The 25845-nt window shown below is 38.8% G+C and overlaps 1 protein-coding gene across 3 annotated transcripts in view; it reads right to left on the reverse strand.

The window, feature by feature from the left end:
• Positions 1 to 16248, reverse strand: part of LOC132793418 (protein bric-a-brac 1) — a 97412-nt gene extending 81164 nt beyond the window's left edge. For all 3 annotated transcript variants that reach the window (XM_060803339.1, XM_060803340.1, XM_060803338.1), the window contains exon 1: positions 13628 to 16248. In XM_060803339.1, coding sequence (XP_060659322.1) covers positions 13628 to 15334 — 1707 coding nt within the window. In that variant the 5' untranslated portion in view covers positions 15335 to 16248. The remainder of the gene's footprint in view (positions 1 to 13627) is intronic.
• Between the last annotated feature and the right edge of the window lie 9597 nt (positions 16249 to 25845).

The following is a 25845-nucleotide window of genomic DNA, read 5'->3' on the forward strand; positions in this document are numbered from 1 at the left end:
TTGAATAATTAAATTTGTTACATTTTTATCTTATTCAAATCGATTCTCAACACTAAATCTGAACTTTTCTCTTTTTAATGGCAAGACATTTTAGAAGAAATCGTTGGCTTCCTTTAGTCGAGCATACCCTTTGCACAATGCACTCGGATGTTTTGCAGGGTGTGAAAAAAATGCACTGCGCCCGTTTGCTTGCGATTAAAATCGCTGCACGTGAATATTTTAACGTCAGTCAATCAAATGGCTTAAAAATGCTTTGTCATAGCTTCATGGCGTGCTCTCCTCCTTCTATGTAGAGCCATGCCTCGATTTACAGATACTTCAACGGCAGGCAGCGTCGCACACTTCATACATATGCGGTCTCTGCGAGTTTGTTTCTACTATGTGAGTGTGTGTGTGTGTGTGTATGTGTGTGTGCAGGTAAATCGCCTTTGATTTGATTTCGTTTGATTTGATTAATCGCACGACGCCGCCGACGTCGACGTTTGCCTCTGATAATGAGATATGCGGCAAAAGGGTTCAAGGGGGGGCGCGGGCAACAACAACAACTGAGGCAGCGGCTTGCACGCAATTAAGCCAAATTAAACTCAAAGCCAGCTTCAACAAGGCATCCTACAAGTAAATACGTGTTAAAATACACTTCTGTCGGTCATACAATACTCTCTTGTGAGTTACCCAGAGCAAAGTTCAATGCGCCAGCAGCAGCAGAACTTAAGTTTACAGCTTTAAAAATTACTGTTTACAATATTAATATAAATGATTGTATATTAACACAAACACACACACGCACACTCAGAGTCATTTGTACACTCACACACAGACATGAGCGTGAGTAAATAAAAATAATAAATACAACAAAAATATTCCATTCATCGTCATAAACTTCAATTTTCGAAAATCATTTCCTTAGCAGCTGCGCGTTAAAAAATATACAACAGCTCAACACAAAATGAAAATAAATAAAACAACAAAGTAATAATACACAAAAAAAAAAACACAAAAAAGTGAAATAAAAATAAAATGAATTAAGGTTCACACAGTGGACACACAGACAGTGAGTTTGCTAAAAATCGAATCGAATCAAATCGAATTCGAATTCTGCTGATATTATTATTATTATTATTGGAACTACAAGTAGATTGCGTTGACAGGGGAAATGATTAAAAACAGGTAATTCCAATGCCAAATGCGCATTAAGTTAATACATTGTCATCAGATCAACTACTAATTGCTTGATTGATGTGGATTAAAAAACAATAAACTCGACCGATTCTCTCCTCGGTATATTATTTATAAATCGACAAAATTGTGAACTTAGCAACTAGATTAAAAGTGGAACAAAGTTTTCAACATTATTATTGTTTAATTACGCACTTAAGCAATTTATTTTGCATTTCATTTACTTAATGACATAATTATTTTGTTTTGTTGTATTATAATAAAACTGTTAAATTTGAAACTAGAACATTGCTCTCAACTTTATATTATTTTGCATTTGAGCATTATTGTTTCATTATGCATTTAAGTCAATTATTTTAAAAATATTGTAGTTTCTTATTATACATTTTTTTTATAAAAATATGTTCTTTGTTTTAAGAACACAATTTTTACGACGAATGTTCGAGATTTTTGAAAAATTGTAGAGCAACTGTTTCAATGTTATATTATTTTGACTTTTGATTATTATTGTTTAATTACGCATTCAAGTAATTTTTTTTATGAAAATATCTTAGTTAATTTATTTTTAATTATATAACTTATGAAATAGTTTCATTATTATTTATATTAATGTAAAATAGTTATCATATTAATAAGAATAAAGCTTTAATCTTTATATTATTAAAGCAATCAATTTTGAAAAGATCTTAGTTCATTTATTCCTTACTATATATATTATTTTAATAGTTTCATTATTATTTATATAATAGAAACGTTTTAGATTAAAATTGTATAATAATTATTGCTTAATTTCAAATTTAAGAAAATCATTTTTCAAATATTTTAATTCATTTATTTTTAATTATATAATTTTTGATATAGTTTCATGCGCTTTTATCCACTGTACGACGTGTGCGCAGTTTTTGCCCTTTGCACATCGTTAAGGAATATTATAAATTACTACAACAACAACAGCAACAACAATAATAATACAAAGACAACAACAAGAAGAACAACAGCAACAACTAACAATAACAATGTCTCGGGGTTCTTGAAATATTTATTTTATATTACGTTCGTTTCGTTTTCGTTTTATTTTTGTTTTCCCTTTTCATACTCTCATTCTCCCCAGACACGCGGGGCGCGGTCTAAATTAAAGAATATTTCTTCTTCGCTGCCTTTACCGCTTCATCTTGAGTTCAGTTCAGTTCAGTTTTCAGTTTTTTTTTTTATTATTTTATTCCATTTATTTTTTTGTATATTGTGTGTGTGTGATTTTTTTTCCTTCTCGTGTCTTTTTGTTGTGTTATTTTATTTATTATTATTTTTTTTTTCTTCTTCTTCAGTTCTTTTCTCATTTTTTTTTTCGTCCCGCGGATGCAAGAGCCGCGTCTTGGTTTAAAGTGCGGTTTCTTGTCTTTCTCCATATATATTCATTATTATTGCTGCTGCCGTCGCTGCTGCTGCTGCACATAACTTCAACTTTGTATCTGTATCTTTGTATCTGGCCACGGCCACTGAGAGTGTGTGTGTGTCATGTATTTAAGGAAAAAGAATGATGCAAAGACGATAAAATATAATTTCGGCTTTATATTTTATTTTAATGATGAAAAATGTTGAAACTTTATTACGAACTCATAAAAAATTTAAACGTAGGTACACACGCAGAGCGGGCGACGCCGAGGGAGACCAACGTACACACACAAACACACCGACACACACATCGACACCATCGACTTCAGGCTTCAGTTTGTGTTGTGAGCGAGCGTCTTCCCTCAGCTTGTTCTTATTATTCTTGGGCCGCTGCTTTGTGCTCACTCATAAATAAGGAAAAATGCGCTGTGCACAATGTTAAATGTTATAAAAATCCACAAAAAAGTATTTATTTTTATTGCACAATGCAGCATGAGCATAAAGTATCTTACAGATACACACGCAAGCAAACACACACTCAGCGTCTTCTCTTTGATGCCGCTCACACTCAACACGAACACACGAACACAACAATACAACTCAAACTCAAACCCAAACTCAAACGCAAAAGGTGTGAAAATATATGTCATAAGATACAAATGTATCTAATTGAATGAAAGCGAGCAGCAAGCGAGCGAACGATTTGTTCTTAACACGCAGCAGTCCAACAACAACGTGCTACGCTACGTTAGTGGAGCATGAGCGAGTGAATTGCCAACACACCTCCTCCCTCCTGCTCTTTTCACTCCCCACTTCACTACCCACCATTCCACCACTCACTTCGGTCCAAGGCGAAGCGTGCGGCAGGCGCATCAAAGTCAAAGTCGACGACGCTGGGAATTTTTCGCTGTTGCCCGTTTCTACTAATGACTTTTGGGGCATATCAAATACTCGACTCATTTGGGTGGAAAGTGTTTGGTTAGAGTATGCAAAGTTCGACGTGTTGAACTAAGATTTCCGCTTTGTATGTTGTGGCAGGTTATGGCTGCGGCCAGACGACGGCAAACAACAACTTCAACAATAGCCAAAAGAGTGTGCCAATGACGACAACAGCAGCTGCTTTGCTTTTGTGCTTTTTTGGCTTTTTTGGCTAAGGATGACGACGATGACATGACAAATATAAAGACACACAATCGTACACGTATACGCGATAAAGAGCTTGTTTTGGGAAAACATACGCGAAGTACAAAGTATCTGCAACACCTTAATCTTGTGGGTCGATTTGTTATAGATTTCTAATCGCCAGGAATTTGTTGTTCTCGAAATACTTTTGGGCAGCAGCAGCTTTTTGATAACAACACACACACTTATCTGTGCGGGACAATCAATCATTGGCTAATATTAAGTTAAGTTTTTTATTATATTACATTAATTTGTGCCGCACAATTTTTTTTTTAACAACAGATTACCCAATCGTATTAATGCTATCTTATCGTGTTGTTGTCGTTGTCGTTTGCTGGTGCAACAATAAAATTGTTTTGCAACGCAACACGCATACGAAACGATCGATTTTTGATGACTATCACGCGGCTGCTCTATAAACAAATAAATACAAAATACAACAAAAACCAAAAAACACATCGTGGCAATTATTGTTAATAAATTAATTGTAATTATACCAAAGAATTTCCTTGTGGTGCAACGACAATAAAAATTGCACCAATGTAATGTCTGATAATTATTTCAAATTGATTAAACGGCATTTCCTTGTATAACGTAGTGCCTTAAGAGTGAGATAAATTGATGGGAAGAACAGCTTTCTTTAAGGTAGTATAATAATATGTTATTAAAGTTGTCAGGTAAAAGGATGTCAAACTAAATAACTAGGAAAAATAACCATAATATTAAGAAGCTATCTGAATATTTTATATACATTATAAATACAATATAATAACAGTCTGATAATTACTTAAATCCGTTTCAACAACATTTTCTTGTATTATGAAATGTCTGCTGATAAGAAATTATTTAACATAATTGTATAATTTCAAATTTATCATGTAAAACAACATGAAAAGAATTCACAACATATAATATGAATATGGTAAAATAAAGCAACAGTTTTTATATAAACTGTAAGTTACTCTGTAGTTGATAAAATGTATACTAAGATCAACTAGACAACATTAATGAAATTGACTGAACAATATTTTCTAGTAAACAAATTTTCATTCGAGTTCAGCATCTATCTTTGCTTTAACATAAAATTAATACAATAAAGTCATATTATATTAAGTCACCAGACAAAATATCAAAAATGCCAAACCGCAACCTCAATCTCTCTGTTAGGTTGATATGAAATGCAAGTTATGCTGTTAAAATTATTAAACAAAATTTTCTTGTACTATGAAATTCTCTAAGAGTCAAATACCTCTATGAATAACACCTTTCTTGAAATGTATAAAAAAATATAAAATAGAATTTCAATGTTATCCTATAGAAAGAAAAAAAACTATTATTATAAAACAACATAATACTGTCTGCCGATTGATATGAACTGTAAGTTAACCATTAGGTGTTTTATTAATTGATTAAGCAACAATTTTTATTTGGAATTTCCTTCTTGGTATTGCAATAATATAATAATGCATTTTAAAAGCTTTGGGAATAACTTAATAGATGCGACATCAAAAACTTCAATCATATCAAAAACTATACTCAATATAACTGTCTGCCTATTTGATATAAACTGCAAGTTACTTTGTAAGCAACATAAATTTAATTAATGTAAAACCAGAAATTTACTTAAAATTGATTAAACAACAGGTCCCTTTATTTATCATTATATTGTATTATATTATAAAAATACTATATAAAAGCCGTCTCAGTAAATCGATCTATTTAATGTAACGTTGCCCTTCATTCAAATTCATCTTGACTGTTGCATTCTTATAACTCACACTTTGCGCTTTGCCTTCATAAACCATTTTAATGGGCGCTCGATACAAAAAATCTGACTGTACTCGCTCTTAACACCCGCCGCCCTGCCCCGCCCACGTCTCACGCCCCCCGCGTCAATCGTGTTCTTTGCTCGACTGCATTTTTAATTAATTTATTTTTGTCGATATATTTCAGGCGCAGAGTCACAAAGCCATGCACAAAGACAAAAGCCAAGTTGTACACACATCTTAAAGATACATTCTCACACACACACACATTTGTTGTGTATCTTTTGTTGTATTTTTTTGTTGTGTTGTTGTTGCTGATGATGCTGGTGTTGCTGTTGCTGTCCCCTCTCCAGCTACATCGCTGCCATTAATTTATTTATTTAATACGCTCTTTCCCTCTCCCTTGCTGTCTCTCCCTGTGTGCGTGTGATTAATCGGTTGCTCATTGTAAATATTTGTCTTTAGTTTGTTGCACTGCGTCCGAAGTCGCCAAGACTGTGGCAACATGAAGATACATTTATTTGTATTATTAAAATTCAGATGTGACGAGCGAATATGCTGCCAATAAATGTGCATAGAACATATTTATGGAAGACTCTATCAAAAGAGTATCTAAGTATCTTCTTCTTGTGTTATTAAAACTTAGCTATGATCGCTAATCAATGACCAAATATGCTGCCAATAAATGTCTGTACAACATATTCATGCAACGCTTGCAACACTTCATCAAAAGAGTATCTAAGTGCGAGTGTCTTTCATAGATACATTTATTTGTATTATCAAAATTCAACTGTGATCGCTAATCGAAGGGGAAATATGTCAATATAAGCTGCCTAAAACATATTCATGCAACACTTGCAACACTCCATCAAAAGAGAGTATCTAACTGCGAGTGTCTGTCTAAAGATTCAACTTCAAGTTGAGAGCAGCCGCTCCTTATGACTGTTTTCCTGGTCCCAAGTTTTTCGTGTGTGTATTTTCCTTAACCGTAATTTATAATAAGCTATTTTCTTTACGCACCTTTTTGCCAGTCTCTGTGTCCGTGGCTGCCCCCTGCCCACGCATGCAACAAGGATAGAGGCAACATGAACAGACTCGAGACTCTAGACTCAAAACTCTAGACTCAGACTCAGACAAGCCACAATTCTTTGGCACATGGTGAGGTTGACTTACAACTAATGCAATATAATAAATTTATACAAAGTTACAAACAAAATATATGTGATGTGTGTGTGTGTGTGTTTGTGTGTGGGTTGAAAAATAAATAAATAAATATTTTTTTAGAAGGATATCTACATAGCGAAGAGATATGTATATGAAAAAAGATTTGATTGCCGCCCAAACCCAAAACCCTATCGAGTTGAGTTTGTCAGTTTGTTGTTTTGCTTTATGATGGCATTGCTTGGGTCTCCCTCTCCTCTCTCTCTCTTCTCTCCTCTCTCTCCATCTCTCCCTTTTCAGAGACCTCTTGGTGAGCGGTCTTAGACTCGGTCGTAGTTGGAGTCGTTTGGCTGCTTTGGGCGCCCGTGGAGCTGCTGAGTCTTTTGGTTTTGGGTTATTTATCTGCATAAATTATTTATGCCGCATTACAAGCATAAAAATAAATAAAATAAATGAAGCCCTGGCACAAACTAAATCCGATTAGAATATACAGATGAGGCAAACGTCGCCTCACACACAGATACAAATTTATTTTTATAGATTAATCAACGTATTTACTTGCGGCTGCTGCAGCTGCTGTTGCTGCTGCTGTTGCTGCTGCAGAACAATAATAATATCCACATTTATTTTGCTTAGCTAACGAAATTCAATTGAGCAGCAAAGCTGAATTTTTCCGCCAAGTATCTGAATAAATATAAACACAACGTACATATTTTTTTTATGGCATTTTCTTTTTAAATTAAAATTGTTTATGCAATGCATTTTCAGCCCGCTGGCAAACTACTTAATTGAAATGCTACATTTATATATGGAATATCGGAATATATAGTATCTCGGTTGTATCTTTTTAATTGTATCTGCATCCTGCAGCAATTGTATCTGTTATCCGTCCGATTTGTTATATTTAATTTACGCTCAAGTCGTAAACTGTAAAACTACTTCAGATGTTCGTGTTGAGGCCAACAGCCTCCATCTCGCCTCCTCCTCCCCTTCTATCTCCTCCTCCTCACTCGCTGTGTTAAGCCTCCATATGTGGCTTTTGAATACATATAAAATATGCCTGAATAATATAAAACAGAAGGCGATACATCAAAGCGGATTATACAATTTACTTTTGCTCTTATTTTTATACGCTTTACCCCAGCCTGTTTTTATTGCTCTTCCTTCACGTTCGAGTCTATTGAATACCTTATAATGTGTGACTTTCAACATACATTACTTCTACACAATGTTGCTTTAATTGACTATAATAAAAGTAGTAAAAAGTTTGAAGGAAGAGTATTAATTAGTCGACATATTGTTTCACGCGTTTCTGTTCTTCTTCTGTCTTTTTTTCGATTATCTTTGGCTGTTCTGAAAATATATATTTCTTCATTTTTATTTTATTTATTTACTTTCATTAAGCAGCTGAGGCTGCAGCAACGTGCAACGTGCAACGTGCTGCTGTCTGTTGTATACAATGAACGCACAGCCAGCAGATGCAACGCAGAGATAGAGATACAATTACGACTACACAGATACAGATACATTAGAAAAAAAGTAAAGAAAACACATGCTGTGTGTGCAAGTAATAAATTGTATTATTTATTTTATTTTATTCCAACAGGGCCTCATGCCTGATGCCTGATGTCGATGCCGATGTCGATGTCTTGGGGCACTTGAGGCCAATTTAGCAGCAAAAGATCAGCCGCAGTCGCCGTTGCCGTCGCTGTCGACGCACAGCGGAAGCGTCGTCGATTTTGCTGAAGGGAAGCTGAAGCTGAATGTGTGGCAGAGTGGCAAAGTAGCTGCTGCTGGGGGCAAGCAGAGAGTGACGAGTGTAATGACTTTTGTCGATTGGGTTAAGTGGCTTGTTGGCTTCCTTTGCGCACCTACACAGATACACAAACACACACACACACACTTGCTCACACTCGCACACAATTCAAATGCAGCGTGTGAGATTCCTTCTTCTTCATCATCATCATATTTTTTTCTCTTTTTTTTGTGAGTTGCATCTTTTTCAATTTTTATGCATGCCACACATTTTGTGTTGCCTTCTGCTGCTGCTGTTGTTGTTGTTTTTTCCTTCTCTTCTCTCTTTTCCCTTCACCTTTTCTCCGGTGTGTGGCTGAAGTAGTTTGAATGTGGCACGTTTAGATCCTTTTATTTCTTTCCCGCTTGTCTGCTTCCCTTTAACCCCAAACTGAGATAATTTGTCTACACGATTTTTTCCTCCTCGTTTTCTTCTTATTTTATATATATTTATTTTCGTTTTTTTTCTTGTTTTTATTGTGTGTGTGGAGGTAAATGATACGCGCTTATTACTCCTGTTTCGCCAGGATATGCGTGAGGATTGTGGGCTGTGCTTTGCAGTTGAGTAATTGACTTGTGGCTGTGCCGCGATTGTTGATTTTTTGTGTGCGATAATTGTGCATGCTAATCGAACGTTGAACATATGTTAAGCATGTTAATTTGGGTGGGGCAATTAAAATAATTACTCAGCTTTGGAGAAACGTTTGCTAAGCAATTTGTTTGCTTTTTATACCTCTGCTACCCATAAGTAACTTTTTTGTACTATGTGGTGTATTTTAAATGCGGCAGTATATTGATATACTAAATAAATACTTTAGTATATTGCAGAGTTTTTCGGTTTGAAGCTTTATATATCAAATATAACATTCTTTATGTTTTAGTATTTCTCCAGTATATTTAATCGGTATATTTTACTTAGTATATTGCATAACTTTATCGGTTTGGTATATTTAGAACTTAGCTTGATATACCAAGCTAAATGTCGATATGCCAAATATAACTTTCTAGGTGATTTAGTATTATTTCAGTATATTTAATCGGTATTTTTAGTATTTTGTAGTAATTTTCGGTAAAGTGTATTTGGAATATTGCTTCAAATCAATATACCAAATACAACATTATGTATGTTTTAGAATTATTCGGTATATTTATTTAGTATATTTTTGTAGTATATTGTATAATATTTTCGGTATAGTATATTCTGAAAATAGTTGCATATTGATAAATCAAATACAACATTCTATATGTTTTGGTATTTGCTCAGTATATTTATTTGGTATATTTTAAAAGTACTACCGCACTTTTCAGTTTTTATTGAAAATAGGTAGCGCGTATCTCAAAGTCAAACACACTCGACATTAGCTTTCTTACTTGTTTTGTAATTAAATTTGCATTAAAAGTTGAGGAAATACACGACTAACTATTTCAAATTTGTTAATAAAAATACATGTTATCGAGAATATTTAATGATTTTCAACTCTCAAATCATTTGCAACTCCCGCTTTATGTCGTTCAATTTACAGCTTCCGTTGTTAAACCGAGTTTAGTTCCCAGTTCTTAGTTTCCCATTAAAAACTTCACTCCGATTTTAATGCCGTCTTTTTTACCATAATTCAATTAAATTTTAATTAACCCTCATCACCTACAACTTTGACTTTGACTCCAACTGCTCAGCGATCTGTGGGGATCTTTGCAAAAAGTTCGATGAACTCAGCCAGAAAAAAAAAAATAAATATAAATAAAAAAAAGCTTCCTCTAATGATGCACACTTTTATGTATGCAGCGGCAATAAAAAATATGAAAAAAAGGAAAATCGAAAATCGAAAAACCGAAAACCAAAACAAAACTTATTTTTAACAAAAGAAGGCAAACCAGACAAATATCGTAAAAGTGCAATTAATCACCAGAAAACCAAAGCGAGGGATCGAGATCGTGTGATGAGTAGGAGGAGGGAGGAGGAGCTGAGGGATGCGGATGGTGACGAAGACTGACACTTATCTGCTTACAGAAATACAAAAAACAAAAAAAAAGCAAAACTTGTAAATAAATGGGAAAAGAATTATAAGTATTAAAAAAGAAGCTGCATGAGAATTGATTATTTTGCATTCTCTCTCTCTGTGTCTGCTGCTTGTGGCAGCAATGTGCGGATGCAGCCTGTCAATATTTGATTTTTATATATGGCATTGGCTGACAGCAATCGACAGATGAAGAGAGAGAGAGAGGGAAGTGGAGATCGCGGCGATTTTTAATAAATGAAATGTGTAAATAAACGAAGAGCGAAGAGCAACAACAGCAACAACAACAATAATCATAAGAATTGGGTAGGCAAACAGCAGGAAAGCATAAACATGACCAACACTAATACCAAGTCAAACAAACAAAGATGGAAAAAAAGCGATGCAGATGGAGATGCAGATGCATTTCTAAAGAATTTCTAAGCACACACACATACACATAAAACGAAACAAAACAAAATACAAAACTAAATCTTGAAAGCCAGCGGGCAAGTAGAAAAAATATTTAAAAATGCATAAAAACAAAATATTTATTGAAAGAGAGATGCTAACAAGCCAGCCAGAAGAGTGCGGCACAAAAAATATGAAATGAGGAAAACAAACGTCTTCAAATTCAAACATATGAGCACGCTAATGCGGTGAAGTTGAAGTCGAAGTCGGAGTTGAAGTCTGAGTCTTGGACTCTGACTCTATCCATTGCTTATTTGATTAATGCACTCGAAAGCGACAATAAACAAGAACAAACCAAACGCGAAGAGTGCCGCAGCCAAAGAGATCTCTGGACCTGAGTCTCTGTCTTGCTGCTGGACAAACAAATATCGCGCATTCCGTTGGAACTAAAAAATCGAATGAATAACCAATTGATGCAGCTACAAGACACACTCTGAGGTTCTTCTCTCTGGAGTTCGTCGACGTCTATTAGATAAATAAATAAATAAAAAAACACACCACTATTTTTTTTTTATTAAAGTGCGAATTCTGCGGTGCGCTTAATGTTGATGAAACGCTTGGGAGCGACAACAACAACAACAACAACAACAACAACAACAACAACATGAGTGTCGACTGACGACTCTTGGAAATCATTGACATGATATGATGCTGGTGGTGGTGGAGGTTCCATGAGTTCGACTTGTGATCTCGAAACCGGTTAGGAACTGTTATTCAAGTAACTGAATTCCTCTATAGATCAGCGTGCAGATCGATAAAATCGATAAAGCATGAACAACAAACCATCTTTTAAACGATCCCCAAGCCAGTTTAAGAAAATGTATTTCAGATAATGCGGAAAGTAAATATGATGATATAATATTATAATTCTTCGCCTATAAATGCCCATTACTGTCCACTTCGATACACAGCCGCCTAATGGATGCCATCTGTATATGGGAAGTTGAATCATGAGGATCGAAATTCGACACACACTCTACTTTTTTGTATTTGTAAAGCACCGTGTGAGACATTTTTATATATTTTTGGGACTTTTATATTATCCATTATTATCTATTATACATTTTTCAGAAAAAATGATTTATATTTTATATCCCGCCCATGTTTTTTCACTGTCTACATTTGAAATGATTTTTTATGTTTATTTTTTTTTAGATTTTGGGGAATAGTATAGAAGGATTTATGGCATTTCACAATATTTATTCCTTCAAATATTTCAACAGAATGTGTCAAGTATCAATAGAAGATTTATGTGACACGAATTCTTATTAATCTTATATACTTGTATAAGATCAGAATTTATTAAAGGGTTTTCCATTATTTTTATATTGAGTATTTTTTCAGAATATTGTTGGTAGTAATTTTATGAGAAGTTTTTTTTTTATACATTTTATTTACTACACTTTTTTAGAATTTTATTTTTTAAGAAATGAGAAGTTTCTTACTATATTTTCCTTTTTATATTCATTTTGTTTATTTACATTATTAACAAAATATTTTTAATACAATTTTATTAAATTAATTTTTTAATTTGTTTATGTTGTTATGATCTATGAAATAAATTCTTATATTCAAATTAAAATTTTTTTTAAAGAATTCATTTACTATTTTATTTATTTAATACTCAGATATTTTTTAAAATTATTTATAATAATTTAATTGCTGAACTAATTTTATGTGATTTTTTTATTTCTTTAATTTTTTTCTTTTGATAATTTGATATAAATTTATGTTGTTTACCGTAATTATTTGAAAGTTCTCTCCAAATTTATTTCTACACTTCAACTTTCTTGAAAACTTCAAAGTAATCATAGTTCATTTAAAATTTCCCCTCTAAAAATAAGTATGCGCTGAAGAAAGAAGAATGAAATTAATTTCCTCTTCACTTCAATTATTTTGAAGTACTTTTTCATAAATTATTCTGTTTTTTTTTTAATGATTCATAAGTGAATCAGAGCATTTATGTGGGTCAAAAAGCAGAACATATGAACTAGTTCGCCCACAATTTGTGGATTGAAGGTAAAAAGTCGAAAGGACAATAACTTAGCAATTAGGTTCATTTGAGTTAAATTATGTGGGGAAGTCAAAGCGGAACCTACGACAAGGCGAAAAATGTTTTAAGTGCTTGGAGCAGCGACCCAACAAGCTGCGGACAACAATAAGCAAGCAACCACAACAACAACAACTGTGACGCCATCGACGACGACGACGTGAAGCACGTGAATGCTGTCAATCATGAGCCGCAGTCCAACAACATTCCACGGGATCCACGAACGAAGCTGTTGCTACTGTTGCTGTTGCTGTCTCTGCTGCTGCTGGCTGACGATGACAAGCGCAAAGCTTATTGTGACGTCACGTGCACATGCACGAAATGCCGACGGCAAAAAGCACAACAGCAGAAGCAGCAGCAGAGAGAGAGCGCGCGAGAGCAGCGCCAAAGTCAAGTACAAACAAAATGAAGATCGCAAAATGCGAACGCGCGCGCAAAACGAGTGTAAATCAAAACAAAACGAACGTCAAGATGGTTGACTGCGCCAAACGAGAGAGCGCGGCAGCGCTGCCTACGCTAGCAGCGCAGTTGACAGCGCTGCCATTAACGAAAAAGAGAAGAGAGCGAACAAAAGTGATCGCGACGAATTCGTGAATGAAAACCGAAGCAAGGAGAGCAACAAATTGTATTTTCGTACTCACCCGCTCCTCCTCACGTATCATTTCGGCAATGCCCGGCTTGATCTCCATGTCGTCGGCCAGCGATGTGGACGTCGAGGGTCCGGCATGATGATGCGGCGGTGGCGGCAAACGCGGCTCCGCTGCCGCTGCCACGCTCAGCTCCATGGCAGCGGCTGCCATCGCCGCCGCAGAGCCGAGCGGATAACGCGACTCGGCGGCAGAGGCCGAGGGATGAACGGAAGAACCGGAACTGGAAGAGGAGCTGCCATGACCAAGAGAATGATGTTGTTGTTGTTGCTGTTGCTGTGCAGCTTGATGTTGCTGCTGCAACTGATGCAAATGATGCACTGCAGCCGCTGCCTGCTGCTGTTGTTGTTGTTGCTGCTGCTGTTGTTGCTGTTGTTGTGGACTGGACAGCGATTGGGAAAGCGGGCGGGGGCGGACGCCTCCAACGGGGGCTGGTGTCGTTGCAGGTGATGGCATATCGAGGCCATGCAGCGCAGTCTCGAGCGCTGCTGCCGAGGGCGTTAGGCGACGCGGCGGCAGCGGCAGAGGCAGAGGCAGCGCTGCCAACGCTTTAGGCGGCGGCGTCATAATCGAACAATCGCGTTGCCGCTCGCGTTCTCGCTCCTTTTGCTCCTGCTCCAAGCGCTCGGCGGCAATCAGGCTGCTCAATGGACTGGCGGGCGGATTGAAGATGGTATCAGCCGATGGCCAGCGACGCTTGCGCACATTGCGACTCTGCTGCTGCTGGGGAGGAAGGGGCAGCTGTGGTTGCTGCTGCTGCTGCTGCGGTGGTGTCAGACGCAACTCGCTGCAATCCCAGTCGCTGCTGCTGCGCAACTTCTTCTCCGGCTGCATAAAGGCGAGCAACTCCTCCGCCTCGCGATCAGCCGCTGTCTTGGGTGAAACCTGTGCGGGCGACGACGACGAAGCAGCATCCGCTGCCTCTGCTGCTGCAGCTGCTGCTGCCGCTGCTGCTGCTGCTGCTGCCACCGAGTTGACCTCCTCCATGTGGGTGACATCCGCCAAGCCGCGAACTTTCAGCATCTCCGCAATGCGCAGCAGCGGACCAATCTGATCCTGACTCACGTTGATCTCCCCCCGATACATGAACTCCACAATCGCCTTGAGATCGCACCAATTCACATCCCGCATGATGACAATCGGATGCTGGCAAGGCGTCTCTGCGAGCAACGTTTGGAAGTAGGGAGAGCAAGCGGATAAAACCATTTTGTGTGCCTTCATCGAGCGTCCGTCGCAGGCGAGCGTCACGTCCACAAAGGATTCATTTTGCAGCAACTGATCGAAGATCGTCGTCAAGTTCGATTGATAATTGTTCCAGCGCAAACAGAATTGTTGCGGCAACTGTTGCTGCTGTTGGTGTTGATGTTGTCGCTGTTGTTGCGTGGTGCTGGAGGAGGGGGAGGAGCTGCCTGCGGTGGCGGTGGCATGCGGTGATCCTGTCGGCGTCACTGGCAACGATGTTGCTCCGCTTTTCTCTTTTTCCTCATCATTGTCTTCGGAGGGGTGGTGGCGAGGGGGCGTGCCGCCGCTGCGCTGTCGCTGCGCCGCTTGCGCCTGCTCCGTTGTTGCTGTTGTTGTTGCATTTGTTTCGCTCTCCGTTTGCTCTGCGGCTGCGTTGCCGCTGCTGCTGCTGCTCGTGATGCTGTTGTTGCGATCGACGCTGCTGCTGCTGGGACACGTTGGCGTCTCCGTGGACGCCATTTTGTTTGTGGTGAGAGAGCGACGATAGAAGAGAGCGAGCGAGTTGTTGTGACGAAGAGAGCGCACACAAAATATTTAAGCAGTTGCTTATTGATCAGCGTGCGAGAGGCGCCAAAGTTTCATTTGCAATTAGTCTATGGCTAAGTCTATGTTGAATGTGTGTGTGTGTACGAATGTGTGTGTGTGTGGGAACACCGTAAAAGTTTTACGTAGTGCACGACGACGGCGCGCGTTATTCGTAATTCGCAATTCGCTCACGTAAAAGTCGCGTTATAATTAACATGTGTGTGTGTGTGAGTGTGGGTGTGTGCATTTAGTTTAGCTGTAATAGTATGAGTGCGTGTATGTGTTACGTTACGTTACGTTACGCGCACTACGTTGCGTGCATTTGTCGCCAACAACAAAAATTTGACAATTGGCAAAATATGCTTTTGTTATTGTTTGCTCCTCCTCGATGTTGTTGTTGTTATCGTATGTGTGTGTGTGTGGGTTAGTGTGAGTAGTGTGTGTGTCGAGTGGCGGCGTGTAGCGTGGCTGCCTCGTTGTGGCAACAGCAGAACGTGCCCCAAAAGTCTTTTCAGCACGAGTGTCTGAATTAGACTGAAAACGTTTTGCACATTTTGATACGGAAAAACTCAAAACAAACTTAACACACAGCACACACAGAGGCCAGGCCAGGCAGTCAGACTACGACGTCGATTGTGGGGCTACGACGACGACGACGACAACGGCAACGGTAACGACGACGACGACGACGACGATGATGGCGGCATTGTGGAAAACTCTGTGTGTTTGCCGTGGCAGAGACGCTTTTGCTTTGCTTTGCTTCGCTTTGCTTTGCCCGCCGCTGTTGTTGTAGTTTGACGTCGCGAGAGTTGCGAATGCGAATTCGCTGAGTCGACGTCGAGTCGAGTCGCGACTACGACGACTACGACGGTGACGGCAGCGACGTCGACGCCGCGAAATCCAAGTCGTAAATAGTGCGCTGCCAGCGTCGCAGTTTGCAATATTGCAGTTTGCATTTCAAGGCAAAGGAGCAGACGCAGCAGAAGCAGCGAAAACGACGCGCGCGCTGCCTTCAAAAATATAGTGAGAGCAAAAGCAGCGACAGCAACAACAACAGAAGCAGCGACAGCCAAATACCGGCAACGTTCAAAATTCCTTTACTCGGAAAACGAAAACGAAACGAATGCGAAGCTCGCTCGCGTCGTCGTCGGTGTTGTTGGCGTCGTAGTCGCCGCTCTCCCACACACACGACCGCCGAGTGCAACCCCCAAAAAAGCGGCTGTTGTTGTTGCTATTGCTGCTGCTGCTGCAGCTCAAAAGGAGCAAGCGACAAAACGTGCTGCAATTTTGGCAATGCGTGCAAGGCACCCAACATACAATACATATATAAACACACACACATGCACTCACATACAATTATATTTATGCAAGTATGTGTAGAGAGCTCTTGCACTAATATTAGCCGAGTCAGCGACTTTACATAATTATTATGCATTATTATTCAATTTATATCAATCGGAAATGATCAGCAAGTAGTAATTGCCTAGTAACTGCCTGCTATCAGTTGCCGTCTTATCAATGCGACGCTCTCTTTCACACACGCACATACAGTCGCACTCTCTCTCCCTCACTCTCTCTCTGTTGCTCTGCGCTCTCGCAAACACTTGAAGAAAAAACTCGCAGCAGCAGCAGCAGAGCCTCTGCCGCTGCCGCGCAGCAACAGCAAAAAGATTGTTCATTAATTAGTTCCGTTTGCTGCTGCCTGCTGCTTCTGCTTCTGCTGCTGCTGCTGTCGATGTCGATGTCGCTCTCAAGTCCAGTTGCTCAATTTTGTGCTCTCTCAGCAGTCGCCTCAATTCGCCGCAATCTTTGTACGGCGCTCTTTGGCTTTTAAGAGACGCACAGAGAGCATTTACTTGTACTTCTCTTTCGAGTAGTAGGCAAATGCCTTTTGCTTTTGCTCCAAAGGTGTGAGAGAGGGAGAGGGGGTTACTACTACTGCTGCTGCTGCTGCTAGCACAATGTTGCACCTGCAGTTTTTAGTTTTTTCTCTCGCTCGCTCGTTCGTTTTGTTCGTTCGGTTTGCTTGCTTCGTGTGCTCGCTGCCTTTGGAACTGCCCACACTGAGTTCCGGCTGGAGACTGGTCACTGTATGCGACTGTATGTGTTTGTCTGTGTGTGTATTTTGATTATTGTTTTTGCTATAATATGCATAAAATAAAGAAATACAAATCTAGCAAATATAAAAGCGCAGCAAACAACAAACTTGCCCATTCGTGTGCGAGCGAGACAGCCACACTGTGTGTGTAAGACTGAGAGAGATGTACTACTACGTTGAGAGCGAACTAACGTATCTACTAATACTAATACATCACAGCTACTGCTTTTGCTTTGGCTTTGGCTTCAGCTCTTTGCCTTTGGCTCAGCCTCAGCCAGTCATAAATTATGCAAAAATACTGCGACTAGCAAATGGCGGTTCGACTACAACATTATAATAAATGCTTACGAGGCACACAACAACAACAACAAAAACAAAATAAAAACATCGTACATGAATTCAATTATAATTGTATGCCAAGCGAATGATCATTTGCCATCGATATTAATTAGATTTCTACAAACAGAATTGGCAACAGTTTTCGCTGTATTTTTGCAGTCGCAGCAGCTGTTTGTTTATTTCGACGAAATGACAAATTTAGCGGCGAAAAAACAATTTGCAAAACCTACATTTTGTTTATTTAATTAACATTTTGTTTATTACTCAGCATTCAATCGAATTGATGTGCAGTAAACTTGAAAGAGATCGCAAACAGCATAAAAATAAGGAATGTATTCAAGAGTGATCGAAAGCAAGATACTCAGTATATTTTTTTCAGTATTTTACTTAAATTGCAGTATTTAATTTTTTATTTATACATATTTCGAATGTATTTACTTAAGCAGGTATGATCAAAACTATTTTCAGTATTTTACTTAAACTTCGGTTTTTAATTTTTTTAGTATTTTAATTAAATTGCTATATTTTTCTAGTATAGATATTATTTTGATTTTATTTTTCAAATTTTTACAAATTTTTAATTTAGTTTAATGAAGACTAAATTCGTTGCTTGTACTACAAAATATCAGTAAACTTTTTGATATAATAATTCCTTGAATTTCTAAGTTTTTTCATTGAACAAAGCCCAAGTTTCTGATCAAAAGTATCGTTCGATCAGTCGAAATATATTATTTTCATTTTGTTTAGCATGTGTTTTGATTATACATATATCGTATAAAAGAATAATGATATTATAAACACATGTATAATATATACTTTGATTGTGTATATAAAGAAAAATTGTTAGCCCCAGAAATTCAGATATTCTATGGAACGCAAACAATCTACAATAATTTGAGATGAGCAAGATCGATTAAGGTCTTCAACCTATTTTTTTTTTATAATTTTGTATTATTTTGTCTTGAAATTTCATTTTTTAAAATGGTTTACAGTTAACCCAAAAAAATAAAAACGCAAAAAAGGAATTTATTCTAAAACATAAAAATGTTTCATGCAAAGAAAAATTTGTAAAAAAAAAATGTAAATATTCTTTTTACTTATTTTTTTAAATCAGTTTTTTCATACAATTTTTTTCAAATTTTGTTACAAAAATTTTTAATATTTTTAAATTCATTTTTTATGCAAAATTTTTGTTAACCATTTTTTTAACCGTGTAAGTATTCAGTTATTATAAAGCAATTTCGTAAATACGGTAATAGTACATTCCGATTTTAATGAAATTGCATCTCTTGCTGCTTAACGAGAGTAAATGCAATAATTTCCTTGGCGCTTTCATTAGGTCTTTAGCGAATTTATCGATCTATGCTAATTCATATACATACAGAAAACGCGCGCCAATGTTGCATGCCCCATGTCCGTCCCCATCTGCAGTTGCAACAAAATTTGTAGCCGCACTAAAAACGCATATAGAAGAACACCAAACGCACTTTGTTGCATTGTTGTTGTTGCCCGTTGTTGCAAGTTGTTGTTGTTATTGTTGCTTTTGGCGGAATACGCAATTGCAGCGAAATGTTGTGGAGTCGCCGAAAAACGAAAATGGCATTTTTCGTTAGGAGGTCGTGAGACTCAAAACGCGTTTATACGAAAATTTATGTATTTAACTGTTGACGATGACGATGGAGACAACGATGGCGATGGCGATGGCGACGCTGACGAGCCAAACGACGATGACGCGGATATGGAGAACTGCGGATGTGGATCTGCATGTGGAAGTGGATATGTGTGGATGTGGATGTGGGATGTGGGATGTGGATGTTGAGTCCAAAATGCGACGAAAGGCTGTGCGACAAGGCGACAGCCGTCGTCTGTTTTGGAGGATCACAGAGCGCAGAGAATTTGTCGGCGGAGGGGGTGGAGGGGGCAAAAGACGCGACAACATTTGAACAAACGACAACGGCAAAGAGGCAAACAGACAACGCATGACAAAGGGGGAAGGAAAGAAAGAAGGAGGAGGACACATGCAGCAGGGTGTTGCCTGGGTTTTAGAGGCTTGTGGCACACATGACTGAGCGAACAAGCAAACAAACAAATAAAACGACGGCCTGCAGTCTGTGTGAAGGTGACCAAACTGTACACAAAGAGGGGAAGGGGAGGGGAGCAACTCGCGGAGGGGGAGGCGAGAAAAAATAGCGCATATTAAAACGCCAAATAGAAGAATGCAACAAACGACGTTGACTGCAGCTTAGAAAGCAACACCAAAGGGGCAGCTGCTGCTCTCGTTCGTTCTATGGGGCAAGTGGCATGTGTGGCAAGGGGCAACCTGGCTGTCCACTGCGTCCGCGTCTAAAGTTAGCTTACGCGCACAAAAGCGATGAGCGATGATGCCTCAAATATGCAAAAATGCCTAGCGCAATAAAACGAAACCAAAGCAAGAAGGAAGGGGAAGGAGTAGAAGGGGAGAAGGGGAGAAGGGGTTGGGGGTGGCTACCAGCCAGTGCAGCAGCAATGAAAAAGGGCTTAACGTGGACCGACGACGACGTTTTTGCTTTTCGGGGGTGGCTGCAGCAACAACGAGCAACCAACAACGAACAACGAGCAACGCAACTTCGAATGCAGGCAAAAGTCCAGAAAAAGTGAGGTTAGAGTTAGAGATGGGCAGCAATAGAGAGAGAGAGAGTTAGAGATGGAACTGTAGCTGAGAGTTAGGTTAGGTTGAGTTAGGTGTTTTTCAGCTAACGATGCCGCTGGCTGAAGCCGAAGCAGCGACTCTGGAGCTAACGATTGAACGCCAAAAGGGGGCCACAGAGAAGTTGTTGTTGGTGGAGTGTGGGTGCAGGTAGAGGGGTGCAGCATAGACAGACCAGAGCACAGACAAACAGTTAGACAGACAGACACACGCAGTAGGGGTGGAGAGTTTGGGGGGGCAGCTGTGTGGCAAGCACCATTGCCAATGCGGCGAGTTGCCCCCGGGCCCGCATTGATGGACAGTTAACGCGGCAAAACGAACGCGGCAACAGCAACAGCAGAAGCAGAAGCAGAGGAGAGTCTGTGCCTCGTTTTGTGGCGCTGGATTGGAGTTGCCACTGCTGCCTCTGCTGTTTGGCTTAGACGACGCAACTGTACTCTCAAAACGCAATAGGCTAAAGTCCACACACACACGGTCTACGTTCAATGTTGCTGCTGCCCCCTGGCAAAGATTTTCGCGTGCGTTGCAAGTTGCGATGCTGCTGTTGCATGTGTGTCCTTTCTCTTCCTGTGTGCCTCCATGTCTGTTCGTCTGTGTGTGTGTGTGTGTTTGTGCAGTTTTTGTAAATTTTGCGCCATTTGATTGCATTGCCGGGCAATGCTTGCCCTTGCCCCCCTCCTCCACCACCCTCCTTCTCGCTGTTGTTGCTGCCCCCTTTTGTTGTTGCTGCGGCTGCTTCCGCTTCCACTTGTCCATTGTCGCTTCTTTGGCGGCGCTCGCTCTCGCATTTATATACAAATGAACGCCTCCGCAATATGCCTGCAGCAGCTGCCCCCCTCTCCCCCCTCTCTGCGTAGCTGCCACGCCCCGTCAAGTGCAGACACAGCGGCAAATACATTCTCTATGTTGTGTGCGTTTTTTTATTGTAACAACATCGACAGCCAACTGTCGTTGTTGCAAGTTGTTGCAAGTGGCACTGCGGTCAGTTGCATGTGCCACACGCACAATTTGCTCTGTGCAACAACATCTTTAACTTTCAACGAGACGAGAAATTCAACTCAATATTTGTATTATTCGAAAATGTCACACAGTAGAAAATAAGGGTGCAACATGGGCATGGGGCAAGAAGAAGGCGGCACTGATTGAAATCAACTCAGGTATATATTTGCCACAAAGCCAACAATTGCTGTTGCAGCCTGCCGCAGACTAATTAAAACATTCACAATGACAGCAAAAATATTAAAAAGAAAACCAGCAAGAAAAAAGAAAAAATTCTGTGAATGAGCTGAGAAAATCGTTTGCTACTTTTCGTATCTTTTCGTGTGCATGTGACGCAAGAAGAAAGATCAAGGCAAAGGGAAGGGGAATGGGACGGGGTAAGGCAACTCTTGGGGTTGATTTAGATTCAAGGAATTGTTTATAATTGCAAAAGAAATAGTGGAAGAGGTTTTGTGTCACAAAGCGCGCGATTATAATAAGCGACCAAATAATCCAAAGGGAAGATTGCCGCACTGCCATGATAAAGACAGAGAGAGCGGGGGAGGGGAAAAGGATGTGGCAAGGGTGCGGGGGTAAATTAGAGCATTTCACTTTGAAGTAAAGTGACTATTGTTGCTGCTCTGCTGCCATAGGAGACGAGCAAAGGGGTATTTCTGACAGCAATTTTTGCGATTTTCGGGGGAATGTTCGCAACAAGCTGAAGACATGTGATATAAGAAATTTAACAGAAAATAATTAAGTTGTAGATTGTAATGTAAATCATATAATATGAAATTCATTGAGAACATTTTTAGAAATTATTCATTTTATACTTTATATTATTCGTATTATTCCTTTTCAGGTTATTCATCCAATCTAAACAACTTCTTGGTTAGCTACCATAAAATATGTAAAAGTATTTCAATATTTATTTATTTAAAAGGTTAGTTATAATTAAAATTAATACTAACACTATTGGTAAAGCAATGGCAGCGAAGGTCCTTCAGCTTAGTATTTTAATAAAATATATGGCAATTTGCTGTTAAAACAACGGATTACAAAAAATGTTTTCTGATCTTAATTTAACAGAATTTTTAAGGCAGCTCTGTGAGTTACAGGCTCTAGAATTATGAGAAAATGTATTTTCAAAGTATTATTTTAAAATTTTAACATTGTAAATACTTAATAATTAATACGTTAATCCTAGTTTCATTAAAAATTTTTTCTATAACCTCTTAGAAATATAATACGACATTGAAAGATACCCGCTACCGGGTTTTAAGAAAATCAAAACAGTGTGTTAATGATATTTTAATATAACACATTATCAAAAAAAAACTAAAATACACCAAAGGCTATATTAGGTTATACTGCTACATTACAAATATATACCATAAATTACAAAATATACCAGATTGTCAAACACAGAAACTAATACAATGTATGCTCAAATATAGCGAATGCCATATATTTGGTATATCGATATACTGGTATTTTAAAAATATACCGTATTGCTACATTAAATATATATATACCATAAATTGCAAAATATACCAGACTGCCAAAGACAGTAACTAATACAAAAAATGCTCAATTAAACCAATTACTATATATTTGGTATATCGATATACTGATATTTTAGAAATATACCATAAAGTGAAAATATACCAGATTGTCAATCAAAGCAACTAAAACCCGGTCATTTACACTAATCAAAAATAAATACATTGTTTTAAGATATTACAATAGAAATACATTTTTAAATTATTATAACGACTTATTGGAAATGATTATAAATTCTGTTCTAGCAAATATAAATTAGATTGCAATTAAATAGAAATTTAATTAATTTATTACATTTAATTTAACTTTAATAAAAGAAATAAAAAATCGTAAATTAGAAATCAATTGTAGTGGATACATTTTTGCTTGAACTAAAGTATATATCTGAAATATCTTTGTAGTTCTATACTTTAAAACACATTAAAAAAAAAAAAGTGGAATCCCCTTTTGATGTGCACCATATTTATCGACCATTTGTTGCATCCACAAACTGATTTCACGTCGTTGCTGCTGCTGCAACTGTCAACAACATGCTGTTCTCTTGTGGTGATAAGAACTGTTACAATTCGTGTGCCACATTTCAAACAAAAATGCACAACAACAACAGAGAAAAAAAAGAGTGATGCAAACTGAGCTGATAAGCGGCTGGCTGCCACATGCCGCGTGCCCCATGCTGCACATTTCACATAGTAAGTGGATGAATGAGCCACTGAAACATGCACCGAATCTGGTGAAATGAAAACTGAATGAATTTGCCACACTCACACACACACGCATACACACACATACACTTGCAACAATTGGCATGAATGAAAAGTGCGCGTTGCATGTGACGTTGCGACGCAACGCGCGACGCGTTGCAACAGCTGCGAAAAGAGGCGCAAAAAAATGCTGCACAGGACGCCATTGACTGCATGCGGCATGCGGCATGCGGCACCGAGGCATGTGTGGCAGGGGCGGCGTTTGTTTAATGGGCCACGCACGCAACTCGCACAACTCGCAGCTCCAATGTTGTTGCCTCCGCCGATGTCAATGGTAGCGAAAAAAGGCAATGTGGCAGCCGCCACTCTGCCACTGCCACTGCGTATGTGTGTGTGTTGCAAGCTAACAAAGTGCAGCCTCCCAAAAAAAAAAAGAAAAGAGGAGGCGAAAAAGTCGCGCACACATGATAATGATGCAACTGCCATTCGATTGTATTCAACATGCGGCACACGCGTCAAGGTCATCTCTGCCACAACAACAACAACAACCGTGAGTGTGTGTGCAACAACTCGCGGTGCTGCATGCCACACACGAATTATGTTGCACCCGCCCACAGTCCTTTTTTTCGACTGCGTGTGTGTTTGTGTGTTTGCAACTGCAGCTTGCAACCGTGTGTGCGTGCAACAGTTGGCGGCCCCAAATACAAATTCCAAAAAACGAAAAAATCGTAGGCAGAAAAATCCGCACCAAAAAGCAGCGTAAAATCTCCACCTCCCAAAAAAAAGCGATCCAACCTCAAAGCTTTCCCCTTGCGCTCCCCTTTGGCGCATTGCACTTTGATTGCACTGGTCGCGATTATCCGCACGTTGCATATCAATGTCCTGGCTGCCTCCTGCCACGCTTGCCACACTCATTCCTGCCTTCCCTTTCCTCCCTCTGCTGCTGCTATTTGGACGCAAAAAATCACTGAAGGTCATTCATTGCATTGCCATGGAGGTGTTTGCTGCTCTCTCGCTGTTGCAGTTGCCACAGTCCTCTTCACTCCTCTCTCCCCACTCACTCCATACTCTCTTCTTCCCCCTTTTGGCTGTCCAGTTTTTGGCTGCGCTTCGTTGCGCATTTTTGCATTTTTTCCAAACCAATTCGCGGTGCTCCGTTTTTTATACCCGCTACCCATTGAGGGTAGTAGGGTATTCAAATTTTGTGCCTGCCGTCAGTCTGTCTGTCCGTCTGACCATATTAAACACTGGATCTCAGAGACTGTAAGAGATAGAGCTATGATTCTTTTTTGACTTCATTTGTTATGTTTGCACGCTGATCTAGTTGGCTTCAAATCAAAGATCATTTCCACACTCCCAAATCAAAAAAATCGAAGAACAAGGGTAATGTTGAAGCTAGTTATTTGGTATATACAATAATAACTGTTGTATTTATGATTTCTGAAAATTCTTTTTGCGATCATATAAAAATTGCACAACATATTTAAGAAATACTTTTGTATACAAAAACACCTGTTACAATCGGGTCTTTGTTGCATTGGCTGACAATCTAGTATATTTTGTACTCTATGGTATAATATTTTTTGAGTATAGCAATATGTCAATATACCAAGCACATAGCATTCGGCTTGTTAGTATTACTGCGGTACTTGTTTAGTAAATTGGTAGAATGTGGATGTATTGGAGATGGGTAGTGGGTATCTCAAACAGTATTTTAGTGGTATATTTTTAGTATATTTGCAAAATATGGTTTTATGGAAGATGAGTATGCGGGTTTCTCACACAGCCCTTGGTATATTTCGGTATTATTTCCGGTATATTTACAGTATATTTGTAGAATATGGTTTTATTGGATATCGGTAGCGGGTATCTCATTCAGAATATGGTTTTATTGAAGATGGATAGCAGGTATCTCACATAGCCTTTGGTATATTTTAGTATGTTTGTGATATACTTTCAGTATATTTGTAGAATATGGTTTAATTGAAGATGGGTAGTGGGTATCTCGCACAGCCTTCGGTATATTTTAGTATTTTTGCGGTAGATTCCTGAGCATATTTGTTGAATGTGATTTTATTGA

The sequence above is a fragment of the Drosophila nasuta genome, chromosome 3 (assembly GCF_023558535.2).
Source record: "Drosophila nasuta strain 15112-1781.00 chromosome 3, ASM2355853v1, whole genome shotgun sequence".
In the NCBI taxonomy this organism is placed as follows: Eukaryota; Metazoa; Arthropoda; class Insecta; order Diptera; family Drosophilidae; genus Drosophila; species Drosophila nasuta.